The sequence below is a fragment of the Rutilus rutilus genome (genome assembly GCF_951802725.1).
Source record: "Rutilus rutilus genome assembly, chromosome: 2".
In the NCBI taxonomy this organism is placed as follows: domain Eukaryota; kingdom Metazoa; phylum Chordata; class Actinopteri; order Cypriniformes; family Leuciscidae; genus Rutilus; species Rutilus rutilus.
This window is the reverse complement of record NC_140210.1, coordinates 42,129,619-42,146,081: the sequence shown is the minus strand read 5'-3', so window position 1 is coordinate 42,146,081 and position 16,463 is coordinate 42,129,619. Positions and strand designations below refer to the sequence as shown.

The 16,463-nt window shown below is 37.3% G+C and overlaps 2 protein-coding genes across 2 annotated transcripts; both read right to left on the bottom strand.

Moving 5' to 3' along the window:
* Positions 1–1,524: 1,524 nt before the first annotated feature.
* get3 (guided entry of tail-anchored proteins factor 3, ATPase) lies at positions 1,525–10,528 on the bottom strand. Its single transcript, XM_084401920.1, has 7 exons — positions 10,270–10,528; positions 9,414–9,561; positions 7,202–7,350; positions 4,987–5,137; positions 4,736–4,843; positions 4,447–4,644; positions 1,525–3,054 (listed from the first exon to the last, which is right to left on the bottom strand). The coding sequence occupies exons 1-7, from the start codon at positions 10,410–10,412 to the stop codon at positions 2,926–2,928; spliced, it is 1,026 nt and encodes a 341-aa protein (XP_084258046.1). The 5' UTR covers positions 10,413–10,528; the 3' UTR covers positions 1,525–2,925.
* A 247-nt stretch (positions 10,529–10,775) lies between these two features.
* rnf11a (ring finger protein 11a) lies at positions 10,776–16,270 on the bottom strand. The gene is made up of 3 exons (XM_084401921.1): positions 15,808–16,270; positions 13,649–13,818; positions 10,776–12,704 (listed from the first exon to the last, which is right to left on the bottom strand). Exons 1-3 carry the CDS (start codon positions 15,904–15,906, stop codon positions 12,533–12,535), a joined length of 441 nt encoding a protein of 146 aa, XP_084258047.1. The 5' UTR covers positions 15,907–16,270; the 3' UTR covers positions 10,776–12,532.
* Positions 16,271–16,463: the final 193 nt, after the last annotated feature.

The window sequence follows — 16,463 nt, the reverse complement described above, 5'->3', positions numbered from 1 at the left end:
GTTTGTGCCGGTTAAGGTCCAGGATGAAAGGAGGCCGCTGTGGCCTCTGTACAGAAACCGTGCCAACACGTGTCTCTAGAGACTACGAACTATGCAATCAAAATGGACATTCTTCTTATTTTAATGGAATATTTTTTTATTAAGTATTTATCCTTGGGCATCATTATTATTATTTTTAATTAATGTGCCTAGTAATCTTAAACTTCCTCTCCCTCTTGCAGCGACATCTCTTTTCTGATGACGTGTTTACTGGCGTGAGGGCGGGGCCACCGTCACTCACATGAGATCGACCAATAGCAAACCACAACCATCCAATCAATTCCCCATGGACAAAATCAAGTGGCGCCCAACATTTGTTCTTGTTTGAAAAGCCGTTCACTCGGATATACATCACAGTAAGGAAGAAAAGACTATTGCATCTTCTGTTTCATGCCAACTTTTGAAAGCATTCTCTAATTATGATAGTGGTTCTTATGTGGAATGAAAAATAAGTTATTTTGCAGATTGCCCATGCTGCTTTTTTCCCGCATGTCAGAGACCAGGTACTGTTGATAGGCACAGAATACCACTAAAAATCAACATAAATGTATATTGCTAGTATTTTTTTAAGAGAGGCACTTCAAAAGAGTCCACACACTCCACAAAAGACGAAGGACGTCAAAAAGTGCTTTTACTGAGAAAAAAGGCTAACTAATAAGGCCAAACTAGTATTTTTTTAAGCCATACAATTGATTTGCGGGAAAGACTGAAATGCAAGTTATTTGTACCGACATCACATAAAAAATCAAATAAAAAAGGCTTAAGAAGATGTTACAAGAAACTGCTTTTATCGTACTTTTTAGGAGCTTGAAATCTGTTGCAAAGACATTCTGAAAGCCTTTAATTTTTTCTCCATGGAAGAAAGAACCAATTCGTATTGGTCTCCAAATTTCTTATTTTTTAGTGTATTTAATATATGGTCGATAAAAGTTTGTTTGTTTTTTCAAAGAAATTAACACTTTAGTTCAGCAAGGATGCATTAAATTGAACAGTGAAAAACATTTATACACTACAAACAAAATTCTGTTTCAAATAAATGCTGTTTTTTCATCAAAGAATCCCCAAAAAATTATCAGAATGATTTCTGAAGGATCATGTGACACTGAAGACTGGAGTAATGATGCTGAAAATTCATCTTTGATCGAAGGAATAAATTACATTTTAAAATATAAAACAATAATTTTAAATAGTAATAATTTTTCATAAAAAAAGTTAAAAAAAATCTTACATACCCCAAACTTTTGAACGGTAGTGTAAATAAACTGTTGTCATTGAAGGTTTCGTGTTAACTTTTATTAAATAAATGTATACGTTTAAAATTTAAAATCATAACCTTCAAGCAGTTCATAGAATAGTGCTTTCAGTGTTTGACCCTGTAACAGTTCTGCATTTTCCACTCAAGATGTTTAGTTGCATGAACATGTTGCCTTGGTAGACACAAAAATAAAAACGCATGCACATGAATAACTGGACAGAAACACCAGCTGCAGTAGATGGAGAATAGTGTTTTATTTGCTTTGAAACTTGGTGTGCTTCTACAAAAAGTCAGAAGCCAAACTTTGGAAAGGCAGTAACAAGTCATAAGAGAATGAAGAAACTTTAGGAAAACTGATAAAGATCCCAAATCTCTCGGTCTGATATACTATCAGGTTTGTGAGTTCTTGCCCCTGCTTCTCATGAACTAAGGAGCCCACATGCCGTGAAATCACAGGATGATAAAAGCAGGAAAACACTCTTAATGTGGTCATAACCAGCGCGGTGTATACTGTGATATTGCCGTCTTGGCTGACAGGTTGCAGTGTTTATGCAGCAGGTTTAAACGAGCATCTGACCTCCTTGTAGGGTGTAAGTGTGTTCCTGTTTTGATGCATGCGGACATTACAGCCAAATGAAAGGAGGAGGAGAACAAGAGAACGGAGAGCATCATCATGTTGTGCTTCAAAAATCAGAACCAGACATCGCTGAAATAAATGTTATAGAAGATCTGAACAGAAAATATCTTAATCATTACAAGTCTATATAAATACATCACTTTAACTAACGGCAAAAATTAAATTAGAATTGAATCACAAGGTTTGTACACGGTAATTACAGTTTGGTTCACTGCAAATATATAAGTTTAAAAGGATAGTTCATCCAGAAATGAAAACTCAGTCATTATTATTTATTTTGTCCATGCAATACCAAAAGAAAAATTTGAAGAATAATCATGTCTCTCATTTCCATACACAATCAAATAATGCTTCAAGATTTCTCCCTGTGTTACACATACATTAAAAAAAAAGAAAATGAACGAAATGATGGTGATTAAATTATGACAATTCTCCTTTTTGGGTGAACTAACCCTTTAACAACCTCACTAAAATATGTATCATCTCCTTAAGTTGGACCCTCTCAATTAACACCACTACTGACCAGTTCATGAACCAAAATAAAGTCTATTAAGACTGAGCAGAATCTCACACAAAGGTTTGTATTGTCCTTCACTGACCCTAAATCAGACGTGCCCGGTTAAACTGAACTAGTGACAGACATTTGTACTGATACTACTCCTGTTCAACCTCTGAATCAGAGTCCTGATGTACATTCCTTCAATCTGAACACGCATCAGGAATGAGTGTTTTTCTTATGCTTAAATACAAACACCATCATCACAAAGCAACGTAAACCATCAAGATCGTTTTATGTTTCTAAGCAGAGGCTGCTTGAACTCTCGGCCGACATTCGTGACGGATCGTTGGAGGGACACAGCAGGACCGGCTAATACACCATCAGAAAACCAGAGAGAGTGGAGGGGGGCAAATGAAGATGTGAACACCAGAGGGATGCATGTATCAGAGACAAGCAGAGGACCAGGGTGTGTTTGATCCGTGGAAATCATTTAAGTCACTTCTTGGGGGGGCTGTAGGGCTCCAGCAGCTGCTTGGAGAAAGTGTTGACCTTGTCCGCTCCTCGAACCTCGTGAGGCAGCAGAGGCAACTTTATTATGTGGAAATCTTCATATAAATCCTCCATCTGAGAGAGAGAGAGAGAGAGAGAGAGAGAGAGAGAGAGAGAGAGAGAGAGAGAGAGAGAGAGAGAGAGAGAGAGAGAGAGAGAGAGAGAGAGAGAGAGAGGGAGGAAAAAAACAGGAAAATGATGAAGACAAAGAACCACAAAAGGAGGAAGAGGAAAGAAATGCAAAGAAAAAGAGAGGAAAAGACAGAGGAAGAGAAAAGGAAAAGAGATACAACATTAAGTATTGATGAAAAACAGGGAAAATAGAGGGAAGAAAAAAAGGAAAGGGAAAATGTAGAAGGGGGGAATTGGGAAGGAGAAGGAAAGAGAAAAGAAAAAGTAAGGTGCGAAAATGAGAAGAATATAAAAGAAACAGGAAGAAAAAGATGGAAGGGGAAAATAGAGAGGAAGGAAAAGTCAAAGAGTAGAGATAGAAGAAAAGAATAAGTATTAAGGAAAACAAGTGGGAAAGGAAAGGGGAAAAGTAGAAGGGGAGGAAAAATTGGGAAGGAGAAGAAAATAAGAAAAGGAAAAACAAAGGAAAGAGGAAGAAACCAAAGGCGGAAAGGGAAAAATAGAAATAATTAAGAAAAGGATAAAGAATAAGGAAGAGGAAAAAGAGGACGGAAAAGAAAGTACAGACAGTAGAAGGGAAGAAAAAAGAAAGGAGAATACAAGAGAACAGGAAAAGTAAGGTCAGGTACGAAAATGTAAAAAAGGGAAAAGGAAAAATCACAAAAGAAAGGAAGAAAACGAAGATGGAAGGGGAAAAGTGTAAAGAAAAAGGAAAAAATAAATGGAAAAAGAGGAAAGTTGAGACAGAACAAGAAAAGAAAAAGAATAAGTATTAAGGAAAAAAAGAGAAAAGGAAAGGTATACAGGAAGAAGAAAAAGTGGGAAGGAAAAGGAAAGAAATAAAACAACAGGAAAAAAATGGGGGGGAAAGCATGAAAGAAAGAAAAAATAAGATGGAAAGGGAAAGGAAAAAATCAGGAGAAGGTAAAGAAAGGAAAATGAATTGATCTTAATCATATCAAGTCTATAGAAATACATCACTTTAACTGCACATATTAAATGAGATAAACTGGCAACACCACAATAAGGTTTAATTGTTAACATTAATAACCCATTACCAAACATGAACTAACAATGAGCAATACATTTTTACACCATTAATTAATCTTTGCTAATGTTAGTTCATGTTATTTCAGTGCATTCATTTGATCTTAATAATGTACAAGTAAATGCTGAGATTTAACATGAACTAGGATTAATAAATGCTCTATAAAGTGTTGTTCATTAGTTCATGTAAACTAATGTTAAGAAATGAAACCTTACTGTAGAGTGTTCCGAATAACCTGAGTCTAGTCAGGGCTTTCATCATGTGTAATTTGTCATAAGTTGTCCCACCTGGTCCAGATACTTGGACTGGATCTTGTGTCGGGCTTCACACATCTTGCAGGGTCTGTCGCTGTCGGGGAAAACCAGCTGGTTGACGATAATGTTGTGCGTGTCGATGCGACACTTGGCCAGCTCCTGAATCAAGCGCTCCGTCTCGTACAGAGACAGGAACTCAGCGATACACACGCAGATGAACGTCGTCTGCTCCTGTGGGCATCATGACAGGAGTCAACATTATACGTCTGCCTTTTGGATTGTTTTATAACACATCTGTGCAGGCATTGCCAGGGACACTCACCGGGTCCTTAAACTGCTCGCTGACTGAGCGGATCACGGGCAGCGTCTCCTCCAGTTTAGACGCCAGCTGATCTGCATTCATGTCTCCCAGGCCCAACATGTTACACATCTGCAACGGGCAGACAGAACTACACTTAAACCCTATATTTAACTCCACTAAATCTCAAAGCAAGAACGTTCTCTACGTTTCATTACAACATTTTTCAATGCTATTTCACAAATATTCCATTTCCCAGAATGCAGTGCTGACACCTGTGAGATGAAGGGGCTGATCTGGTTCTTGATCTGCATGAGGCGGCCCAGTCCTCGCTCCACGATGGTGGGGAAGTTGAGCAGACGCAGAGTGTGTCCTGTCGGGGCCGTGTCAAACACCACCACTGAAAAATTCATGCCTTTCACTAACCTACAGAAGAAGAAAATTAATGAAATAAATTAGTTATTTTAAACATTTTATTAATAATAATAATAATAATAATAATAATAGATTCATCTCATGTATATATATACACAAACACACATTTTATTTATAAGGTAAATGTTATTTTATTAGTAAAAAAGAATTAAAATATATATAAAATTAATATATATAAAATTAATTAAATAAATATATATATAAAAAGTATATATATAAAAAATTTATGTATATATACATACATATATTTTATATATATATATATATATATATATATATATATATATATATATATATATATATATATATTATTTATAAGGTAAATGTTATTTATTAGTAAAAAAGAATTAAAATATTATATATTATATATATATATAAAATACAAAATTAATTAAATAAATATATATACAATATATATATATATAAAATACAAAATTAATTAAATAAATATATAAATAAATATATATATATACACACACACACAAGGGATGGGACGGTATGAAAATTTCATATCACGATTATAGTGACCAAAATGATCATGATTATCAATATTATCACGGTTTTGTTAAAACGAGATGAAAGTGTTCAAAAAGAACTGATGCTCACACTAAAAACAGTTTAATATTTGAAAATCAACAAACAACAAATAAAACAAGCAGCTCTATGCACTTTTTTAAGCAAGATTATATTCTGTGGCATTTCCGTCGTCAATAGCAACGCATTATAACAGCGCACATCCATGTATCGCAACGGACGCGCTCTCTCTCATTTCATTAAAATACAACTTGCCGTCTTACGTCTCCGTTTTTGGACGATTGTTTTGTACGCTGTACACAATGGATTTATAAACAGGTAAGATTTAAACCATTAATCTCAATTCAATATGTCCCCGTAATTATGTGGTAAAAAAAAAAAAAAAAAATCGGTGTAATAAGTGTACAATGATAATACATTATTATCCCTTAAATGTCACTCTTAATAGTCTTGTTTGAACTTGATCGTTTGTCTTTGGCTCAAAGCCACTTGCTGCGAACATTTCTTCGCGGAAGCTTCACGTTTATTTCAAGTGAGTGAGATCAAATATTTCACCTCAAAACAACATTTTGAGCCCAATTATTTCCCAGGCATAGTTTTGGTATTGAGGTCAAAGTTAACTTGCCTTGCGTTCGCTATAAAATGTGGGTGATGGTCACACAAGACGACAGATTTGAAGTGTTTCCCCCCTATTGTAGTGACCAACCATCCTCGATTAAGTTTAACTCAGGACTTTTGTAAAAGCCAAAATATGACCACACCTCAGATTTGGTCCTCTTAAAAGGCTCCCGAGCACGGTCACTGCCTTCCGCCATTCCTTCTCGAATAAAAAACAACAACAACAACATTGCGCCTGCGACTGTTGCTGGCTTACATGGTAATTAAACACGGTTTTAATGATACCGTCAGTACATTTTATCGTGGTTTATAGTGAAACCGGTAATCGTCCCATCCCTAATATATACACACACACACACAATCTTATTTTGAATAATAAATGATTTATCTTGGTTTATTTATCTTTATAAATAATACCATTTTAGATGATAGATCAATACATTTATTTGATTAGTTTACACATTTTAAATATATAGGGATCTATTGAATGTGTTGTGTGAATAGTGTACGCCATCTAGATGTGAAACAATAGTACTGCATAAAAAGGCCACGATAAACAAGAGTTTTATATTGTAGGACTGTTTGTTTGTTTATTGAATTATGTAATTCACAGTACTTCCTTCCCTCATGAAAGACAATAAGTGCACACTTTCACCTTTACCTGATTTTCAAACACTGTTTTGCTTTGAAGAATTTGGGATTCATTTTTGGAGCTTGTTTTTCATTCATGACTTTCTATGCTCTATTGAATAACTGTTTGAAATGCAGATGCTGGAGAAAATGAAAGCTAAATCACATCTGGCCTAAATAACCTCATGACAAGAGCTTTTCAAAACACGCTTTTGAAAGATTTAGATCTACATTTTGAGGTCATTACAGTGGAATAAGTTCAACTCATCTGACCTCATGACCTCCGCGTAGCTCATGGCCTCATCGATGCCGGGGAAAGCACTCATGGCTTCCTGCATCATCTTCTTCCCCATACTGAGCATGTTGTCCTCCTCAAAGAACTCATCGGGCAGCTCTGCCACACCCAGACTGGGGTCGATCTCCTACAGAGACGGAGCACAGTCTCATCTCATGCATTTCATCATCTAAATGCAGTTATGTTCAATACATTTTAAACACAGGCATGTTTAACTAAATCTCAAACAACAAGCGCCATTAAACCAGATAATAATACATGGTTTCTGTAAAGCAATCCTGGTTTCATATCACTCTTTCTTTTTTCTTGCAACATCTTCACGGCCATTTTGTGTTTGTGTGAGGCAAGAACAGCACGAGGTCTAGATGTGAATCACACACGTGTTTAAGCATGTCCCACGTTGAAGTTTAAAAATTCAGCTTTTTGTGTGACACACTGCTTTAAAGGGATAGTTCACCCTAAAATTAAATGTTATCATTTACCCTCATGTTGTTCCAAACCATAGACTGTAAAAAAAAAAAAAAAAAGAGATGGATGACACCCCTTCACTCTCTTCCATTGGTGAAAACTGAAGCCGCCAAAAGTCCTAATATGGCGCTGACATCTTGCACAGATTTGGGACATGCTTCTGCGCAGTAGTGAGCCGGAAGTAAAGCCGCGATATCAAGGTCCCGACCTCACTCTCGCAGAAACCATTAGTACAATTTACTGCAGAACAACTCATTATGTCAGTGTGAAATAAACCGTTATGGACAAGCTGAAGCTCCAATCTCCTCCCGAAAATCCCCCAAAAAGTCTGTTGTGACTAATTCGTTTAAAGAAGCTGTCAATCACAGCTGTCGATCATGACGTCACATTTCCGTTTTTATAGCATCAAATAACTAACTACGGCCAAACTTATTTTAAAAAAATTAACACCTAAATTTACATCAGCATAAAAAAAAAAAAAAGACCTAAAATGACAGAAAACATCTTCTGAAATTTTTATTTGAAGTGTAATTTGATTGTTTAGTTTCCATCGCATTAATTCGACTTCATGGGGAGGCGGGCTTTATGAGCTATACTGGGACCAGCCACCGGGGGGCGATCGAGACGCTTTGGCTTCACTTTTCAGGACTTGTTCGGCACGCTTGTTCCAAACCCGTAAGACTTGTTCATTTTTTGGAACACAAATGAAGATTTTTTTTAACCATTCATAAAGAGATTGTAAAATCCATTTTAATCTAGCGGTTTAATCCATGCCTTTTGAAAAGAAACAATCGCTTTAGTATATTTAGGCTTTTATTTTCATATAAACATTGATCAACAAACATAAACAGAAGCTCAAACGTGCCGCGTAACACGAGAATGAATCTCATTGGTTCTTGCTGAAGCTCAAACGTGCTGCGTAACACGAGAATGAATCTCATTGGTTCTTGCTGAAGCTCAAACGTGCTGCGTAACATGAGAATGAATCTCATTGGTTCCTGCTGAAGCTCAAACGTGCCGCGTAACACGAGAATGAACCTCATTGGTTCTTGCTGAGGCTCAAACGTGATGCGTAACACGAGAATGAATCTCATTGGTTCCTGCTGAAGCTCAAACGTGCTGCGTAACACGAGAATGAATCTCATTGGTTCTTGCTGAAGCTCAAACGTGCTGCGTAACACGAGAATGAATCTCATTGGTTCTTGCTGAAGCTCAAACGTGCTGCGTAACACGAGAATGAATCTCATTGGTTCTTGCTGAAGCTCAAACGTGCTGCGTAACATGAGAATGAATCTCATTGGTTCCTGCTGAAGCTCAAACGTGCTGCGTAACAAGAATGAACCTCATTGGTTCTTGCTGAAGCTCAAACGTGCTGCGTAACACGAGAATGAACCTCATTGGTTCTTGCTGAAGCTCAAACGTGCTGCGTAACACGAGAATGAACCTCATTGGTTCTTGCTGAAGCTCAAACGTGCTGCGTAACACGAGAATGAACCTCATTGGTTCTTGCTGAAGCTCAAACGTGCTGCGTAACACCAGAATGAACCTCATTGGACATGAGGGTGAGTAAATGATGACAACTTAATTTTTGGGTGAACTATCCCTTTAATAAGGTTGTGTATATGGTAATGACTAAATAGGTGATGCTGGTGAATTTAGAGCTGTTGTTTGAAGTGTACACACAGTATTTAGTGAAAACAGTGCGTGTCGTTGATAACGCACCATGGCAAAGAGGTTGTCATAGCCCTTGACTTTGGTGGGCACCTTGGAGAACTTCTGGTCGAAGGCATCTGAGATGTTGTGTGCTGGATCTGTGGATATGATGAGGACGCTCTCTCTCACCGCCGCCAACTGAACCGCCAGACTGCAGCTGTGACAAGCCAAAAACAACACTTAATTGAATTCTAGATCACTTATAAATTCACATCAAGAGAAGAAATCAATTACATTGCATTATTATCGGGACAAACTGTCAATATTGACTTGACAAGCCTTGGCTGTATTTTGTCAGCAAAATAGTATGCTTTCTTTATCAAGCCAACACAAAAACGACAAGTGAACTTAATTATTTATGGTCAATACGAAAAATCTAGGAAATAAGAACAGTTTGTGAATCACGCCATTTATAAACACCTGTTGCTGTGAAATCACATATATTATGATTAAAGTGGCTCTATAGGTGACAGAGGTTTTCAGACAGAAATGTAAATATGAGTTGTTTAGATGGCTAATACCACTCACTTTCATTCATTTATTTGTCTATCTGTGATAGTTGAATAAATTATAATGAATTATTATGAATAATAATAATTATTCACAAGGAAAGAGATTTTAAAAACTACTCGCACGTGACGTGTTTTTCTAAAATTTCAGAAATGACTATTTCGACGTAGGTTTGGATGCAGGTAGATTATACTTAGAGATGTGTTTGATTTAAGTTGCAGAGTGTTTTACCCTGTATTTGAATACAGTAAAACAGCAAATATGTATGAATAATATTCTGTGATGTGTTGCAGCTAAAGCAGCACTGACAGCTAACAGCCTCTAAACAGCAAAACACTGTCGTCTGTTCACCCACCTGCATGTTGTCTTGCCCACGCCACCTTTACCCCCGACAAAGATCCATTTGAGTGATTTCTGCTCTATAATATTCTTCAATGTCGGCTCTAAAGGCTCTACATCAGGCGCATCTTCAAACTCGTCTTCCACTGAAGCTGCCATCTTGCTCTCAAGTCAGTTGGAATACACCAAAGCGGCAACTGCACACTCCGCCATTTTGGCTCCGCAACGGTAGAAACGACGCACTTTAACGGACGGGCATTAGATCCAAAATGGCCAGGGGACGGTGAACAGTGACGAACGGAAGTGTGCTGATTACTCTGATGACTCAGCCGGACTGCACCAACTACTTTCATTGAACAAGAATATTCTAGAAGTGGTCATTTAGATTGATTTCTTATTTGAATGAAATGTAAATACACTTCTAATAGTAATATCACATTTTGGGCGAGTAGTAGCTTGAAACGTTTAATATTTCTCTCATGCATTGTTCATTTGCGAATGGAAGACAGAATCACACAAAACTTTGAAGAATTTGGCAACCTTTATTGTGTTATAATCCTATTCTTGTGCCATTATTGCACATGAACAAAACAGATATTTTAATAGCATGTCTGTTATCTTTTGTTGGCAAATGTACATTTATATGGCACCAAGCAACTCTTTTTTTAAAATTTAATTCATTTTATTGTGAAACAAAATATAATGTTGTGATGATTGTACTTCACATATTTATTACATCTTTTTTTACATTTGTGTTGTGCTAGAGCTACGTTTCAATTCTGAATCGAACAACGGGGAAGAAAATTAAAGTACATAACTCATCCAATACGATATCTAAGAGCAGTATAAGTTGATTTCAAGATTTTCAGATGCTGTTTTTGGAATTCAATCACATTTGAAGTCACAATGATTCAGTACAAAGATACAAAGGGAGGCTTGAGCAGAATGGGATATTTTGTGAATGTAGTCTGAGGCCAAACATGGGGTTTTTAACACTGTTCAGTCTGATTATAACATGATTAAGCCAGCACGATAACTGAGCAAACAAAACAACAAAGATGAAAATCTTCCTTTTTGCACAAGCAGTTCAAACTGTGACAGGTATAAGGTCATATATTCAGCTAACATACAGAAAAGACAGTTTGAACAGTATCAAAACTGACTGAAACGTACTAATTGTTTTTTTTTTTCAGTTTGCACGAATCAGGAAAACAACAAGAAACAACTTTAAAGCCTTCACTGTAAATGTCGACTTTCAGTCAGCAACATTTGAAAGGTGCACAAAGTTTGGTGATTGTATCATTATTATTCTCTTCAAAAAATAAAGAAAGGAAACCGACTAAATACGGTCCCCACAGTTCTATCCAAACAGACAAGGCAAGGTCAAGGCGAAGCTAAATGGGGACATACAGGATCCAACATTTAACCAAAAAACCAAGCATTTAGAGTAAAGATGATCCAAAAACCAGTGTAAAAAGGCAACTTACATCCCAGAACCTGGAAAACAGCAGCTGACAAGGCAAAACTCAGAGTCTACCAATAAACAACCTCATCACCAACCCCGTTATGAACACAAAACGATGCATCACGACACACTGGTCATTTATTAAGCTATTTGGGTGCATCTATCCGTAGTGATCAGGGACACAGAACGGAGAAAATCCTGGAAAAATTATGTAAAACTACCACCTCAAACACCTGTTAGTGCATCACGAGCTTGCAAGTAAAACCAAAACCATTATCATGGCACACGTTCTATTGTAAATCAGGTTTGCTCATGTAATTAAGTTTTTTCAGCATTCTAATTTCAGAGCCTTAAGAGGCACATTCACAGCTAGCAGAAATAAAACTCCGCCCACCGGACTCAAATTCAGAAAGGGACAATCTCATTGGCGGAATGGGCGGGTTTCATATCCAAACAGAGGGATGCGATTGCACATTTCATGAATTCGATTAGAAGAAAAAATAATAAAGTACACAATTGATTCATTCAAACCCTAAATGGCTCTTTAAATCGGCCCTTAAAATACTCTATCTTCATTAGAGTTGCTTCAGTGTTTTTTTTTTTCATTTTGCGAAACTTGTACACATGTATATGTGTTCGAAAAGCGCTTTGACATGCAAGTGACAGGCCTCTTAAATGTAACACTGGATCCTGTTTTTACAGTCTGTCAGCACACACACACACACAGTCACGCCACCTTCATTTGTTCATTCTACTGTCCCCAACGTGTTCATTGCATTATCATTGGCATGTCCCTCGGGATGCGCAGGCACTCTCAGTTGGTCTCGTAGGAAGACAGCAGTGCGGCGTCGACCGGCTCCATACAGGAAGGGCAGGTGAAGGAGCGCATGAGCCAGGCGTCAATGCAGTCCACGTGATAGATGTGCATGCAGGGCAGGAACCGGATCGGGTCGCCGTACTCAAAGTCCATCATGCAGATCACACACCTGGGGGCAGACGTCATGAAGTGACAGTTATACTTCATACACACTAAAAACAGTTTCCACACATAATAGGATCAGTGTTGGGGGTAACTCATTACAAGTAACTTGAGTTACGTAATCAGATTACTTTTTCAAGTAACTAGTAAAGTAACGCATTACTTTTAAAATTTACAACAAAATATGTGAGTTACTTTTTCATATAAGTAACACAATTATTTTGTTTTCCCATGTACTGACTGGCAGCTCTCTCGTCCCCATGTTGAGACAAATCGAAGTGCAGAGGCGTGTGTGTGAACATGATGGTTACTGTAGTTCTAGACTAAATGTGAGCGTGCATTTACTCATCTCACTTGCACAAAAAAAAAAGATTCAATATTCCTCAAAATTAATAAAATCAGTGAAATGCAGAATCAGAATACTATGCAAACCACCAATAACTAAATAGGTTAAATAAAACATCATTTTTTTTGCATTTAATCTCACTTTATTGACCAATGTTTTTGCTTCTGACCTTCGATGATTCAGTTAAACCATAATCAAAAATTACTACATATTTCTTTGTTTTTATTGCTAAAGTAAGTGTTGAACTTTTTTCTCCTGCATCCTATTGTTCTGTTCTCCAGAACAGCAGCTGAAAGGTTTGATGAGTGGCGCCCTCTACTGTACACACGTGAATTTGCATTTCTTCAGCCTGAGGCTTATTCATTTCACTTTTGGTGTGAAAGGGTCTTTACATTTGCCCAAAAATACAACTTTTTTGTTATATAAAAAAAAACAAGCCCAGCCCAGGTAAAAAAAAAAGTTACGCAAAAGTAAGGTAACGCATTACTTTTCTAAAAAAGTAACTAAGCAACGCAATTAGTTAGTTTTTAAGGGATGAACGCAATATTGTAATGCATTACTTCTCAAAGTAACTTTCCCCCAACACTGCCCTGGATACCACGTACTCTTTGATCTTCTTGTCGGACGGTTCTGAGCCCGGGTCGAAGATCCCACGGGGCAGGTGTTGGATGAGGCCGATGCGCTGAGCGATCCGGACCTGCTCCTCCTCCGTCAGCTGAGTGGCCAGGCGTGTCTGACTGGGCGTGGGATGGTACACTGGCACCTGCACCTGCTCCTGGGGGGGTCACGAGCGTTTGATCACATCGTTAATAAAGCCCTCGTGTGGTTAGAGCGCGCAGGACGGCTTATTAGAAACAGGAGGAATGGATCAGGGACATGTCTTTGAGGCAGCATCATTCAAAGCATTGCAAACACTCTAGAGAAAGTTCGGTCCTAGAAAGCCACTGTCCTGCAGAGTTTATCTCCAACCCTAATCAAACTCACATGAACCAGCTAATCAATGTCTTCAGGATTACTAAGGCTACAGGCAGGTGATGGGTTTTTCAGGACAGAGGCTCTCCAGGACCGAACTTGCCTACCTCTGCTCTAGAGTGAGACAAAATAAAGGAAATGGCATAAATACATATTCACTGATATTAGTCTGTGAATGCAACCATTAGTAGATATCTTCATGCCATATGTGCTGATTTTTTTTTTTGTATTGCCCTTTCTCTCTCATTTTAGATTAACTTTAAAATGGGCAAGATAGAACATTATTTAAAAGCTTTAGAACCATGTGACATTTTTACTTTATTTACAAATCCCAAACTTTTCTGAAAAATAAAATTAAATCATCAATCTTTTAATTCCTTTGGCAATATGTACTCAAATACACTCATATATTTACTGATTGAATTTAATTTAATTGAGCGGTTTAGTCCAAATTTTCTGAAGAGACACGATCGCTTTATATGATGAACAGATTTAATTTAAGCTTTTATTCACATATAAACATTCATCAACCCACACAACAATTATTATAAACGTAAGCTCAGGCATGTTTACTTGACGTGCGAGAACCAATGAGGTTCATTCTTGTGTTACGCAGCACGTCTGAGGACCAGTGAGGAAGGTTCTTGCGCATCAAGCAGGTTCGGTTAAACTTCTGTTTATGTTCGTCATATTTTTTTATCATATAAAGTGACTGTGTCTCTTCAGAAAATTTTAACCAAACCGTTCACTTCATATGGATTAGTTTTACGATCTCTTTATGGACTTTTTGAAGCGTCAAAGTGGTAGTTGCGTAGACTGTCAATGGAGGGACAGAAAGCTCTTTTTTGACGACGATCCCTTTAAGATGTGCTCTGAAACCCTTTTAAACATCAGAACAAAAAACAAGAAACTTTTGAAAACAATAAAAATTCTTAATTTTTTTATGTAACTGCCAAAACACTAACTTTTTTGTTTGTTAGTTTTTTTTTTACGTTCACTCTGTTATATTATTGTTGTTTTTTGTTCTTTTGTCTTGTTTCAGAGTAATAATTATACATTTAAGTACTGAGTAAAGTCAGTAACAACAGGGTTGTGTTTAGGGTTAGCTGCAAGTATGCATAATTCACTGTTATCACTTCAATAAGTACATGTAATATATGTAAGAAGGACTCTAAAAAATTTTTTTTATTGAATGTAACAAAGTAAATACAATTTAAAAAACTACAGAGTAAATTAGTCATGTAAATGTCATAACAATTATGTTGTGTCGCAAGTTTTGTAGTTTTAATGAAATGAGTGTAGATGTGTTGCACTTTAAGGAAGTATTTCTTTAAAATGTAAAGCAGGCTTTGAAAAATTCTGGCAAAGCTCAGACACTTTGTTTCTTTTAATCATATATTAAACATATGTCATCATAACAATTATGATATGTCTTTATTTATTTAAATTCTTTAACAATATCTTAATATGGTATTTATATCCTAGAATGCCTTAGTAGTACCAAAGCGTCCATAACAATGGTGGTACATTTTTCACAGTCAGAGGTCACAATCAATACAACCTGCTAAAGACCAACTGCTTTTCTCAAAACCCTGCCAAGTGCCAACAGAAAACTTTACTTGCTGTTCTCATAGATCAGAGTGCTCTTTACTACCATACATAACAGTTATCCCAAACAATCTGAGCTTGTCTGCAGTCAGACAGTATTGTGAGCAGCTGAATGTCTGTCGCTCGGACAGAGCTGTGGTTGTTTCTCTCTCTCACACACACACACACACACACACACACACACCTGGTAGGGTGGCGGAGGCTCTCCGGGCAGACTCGCCCCCTCGGACTCGTTCAGCAAGGACAGATCATCAGCGCCTTGAGAAGACAGACAGTTCCCCATTGAGCTGACCCTAAACGGCACGACAAACCCTTCAAATTCAGGCCTATGTGGCCTTTAAAAGACTCAGTTCTGTCCGCGGACCGTCCTTTCTGAAGCCCGTTGTGTCTGGTGTCTGTCTATGTAGAAAAACAAACGCCTCGCCAGCCAACGGTTTCGATTTTCACACACACACACAAAAAATGTTTTAAAAAGCCGTAATCCTGGTAAACGTTCACTTCCCGGTTGGTTTAATCCTCACGGGTGTGGCCGCTTTGCGTGACATATAATATGCAGTTATTATGGCCTGTGCAGTCCAATATTTTTAGGTGAGACCTCTTGACGACTCCATATCTCCTTTCATTGTTTACAAACTCTTGGACCGGAAGTCGGGTGTTCTGGGGATTGTGGGTAATGTAGTTTTTGCACAGAAAGCTGCCATTGAACCCAAATACTTGGGAACATAAGGAAGCCCATTTCGCTTTTGTATATGTAACACTGTTCTAGAAATACATTTGAAAATCTTCATGATATATATATATATATTTATTTATTTTCCGTTCTTGCATTATTCCAAAACT

What these genes read in the sequence shown, in the direction of transcription:
- get3 (XM_084401920.1), bottom strand. Translation starts at nt 10,412, where the DNA reads ATGGCAGCTTCAGTGGAAGACGAGTTTGAAGATGCGCCTGATGTAGAG. An exon ending in AGCTACGCGGAGGTCATGAG is followed by an intron (nt 5,138 to 7,201) that starts GTCAGATGAGTT and finishes CTTCTTCTGTAG; the next exon opens with GTTAGTGAAAGGCATGAATT. An exon ending in TCAGCCCCTTCATCTCACAG is followed by an intron (nt 4,844 to 4,986) that starts GTGTCAGCACTG and finishes TGCCCGTTGCAG; the next exon opens with ATGTGTAACATGTTGGGCCT.
- rnf11a (XM_084401921.1), bottom strand. Translation starts at nt 15,906, where the DNA reads ATGGGGAACTGTCTGTCTTCTCAAGGCGCTGATGATCTGTCCTTGCTG. An exon ending in AGCCTCCGCCACCCTACCAG is followed by an intron (nt 13,819 to 15,807) that starts GTGTGTGTGTGT and finishes TGACCCCCCCAG; the next exon opens with GAGCAGGTGCAGGTGCCAGT. An exon ending in TCCGACAAGAAGATCAAAGA is followed by an intron (nt 12,705 to 13,648) that starts GTACGTGGTATC and finishes GTCTGCCCCCAG; the next exon opens with GTGTGTGATCTGCATGATGG.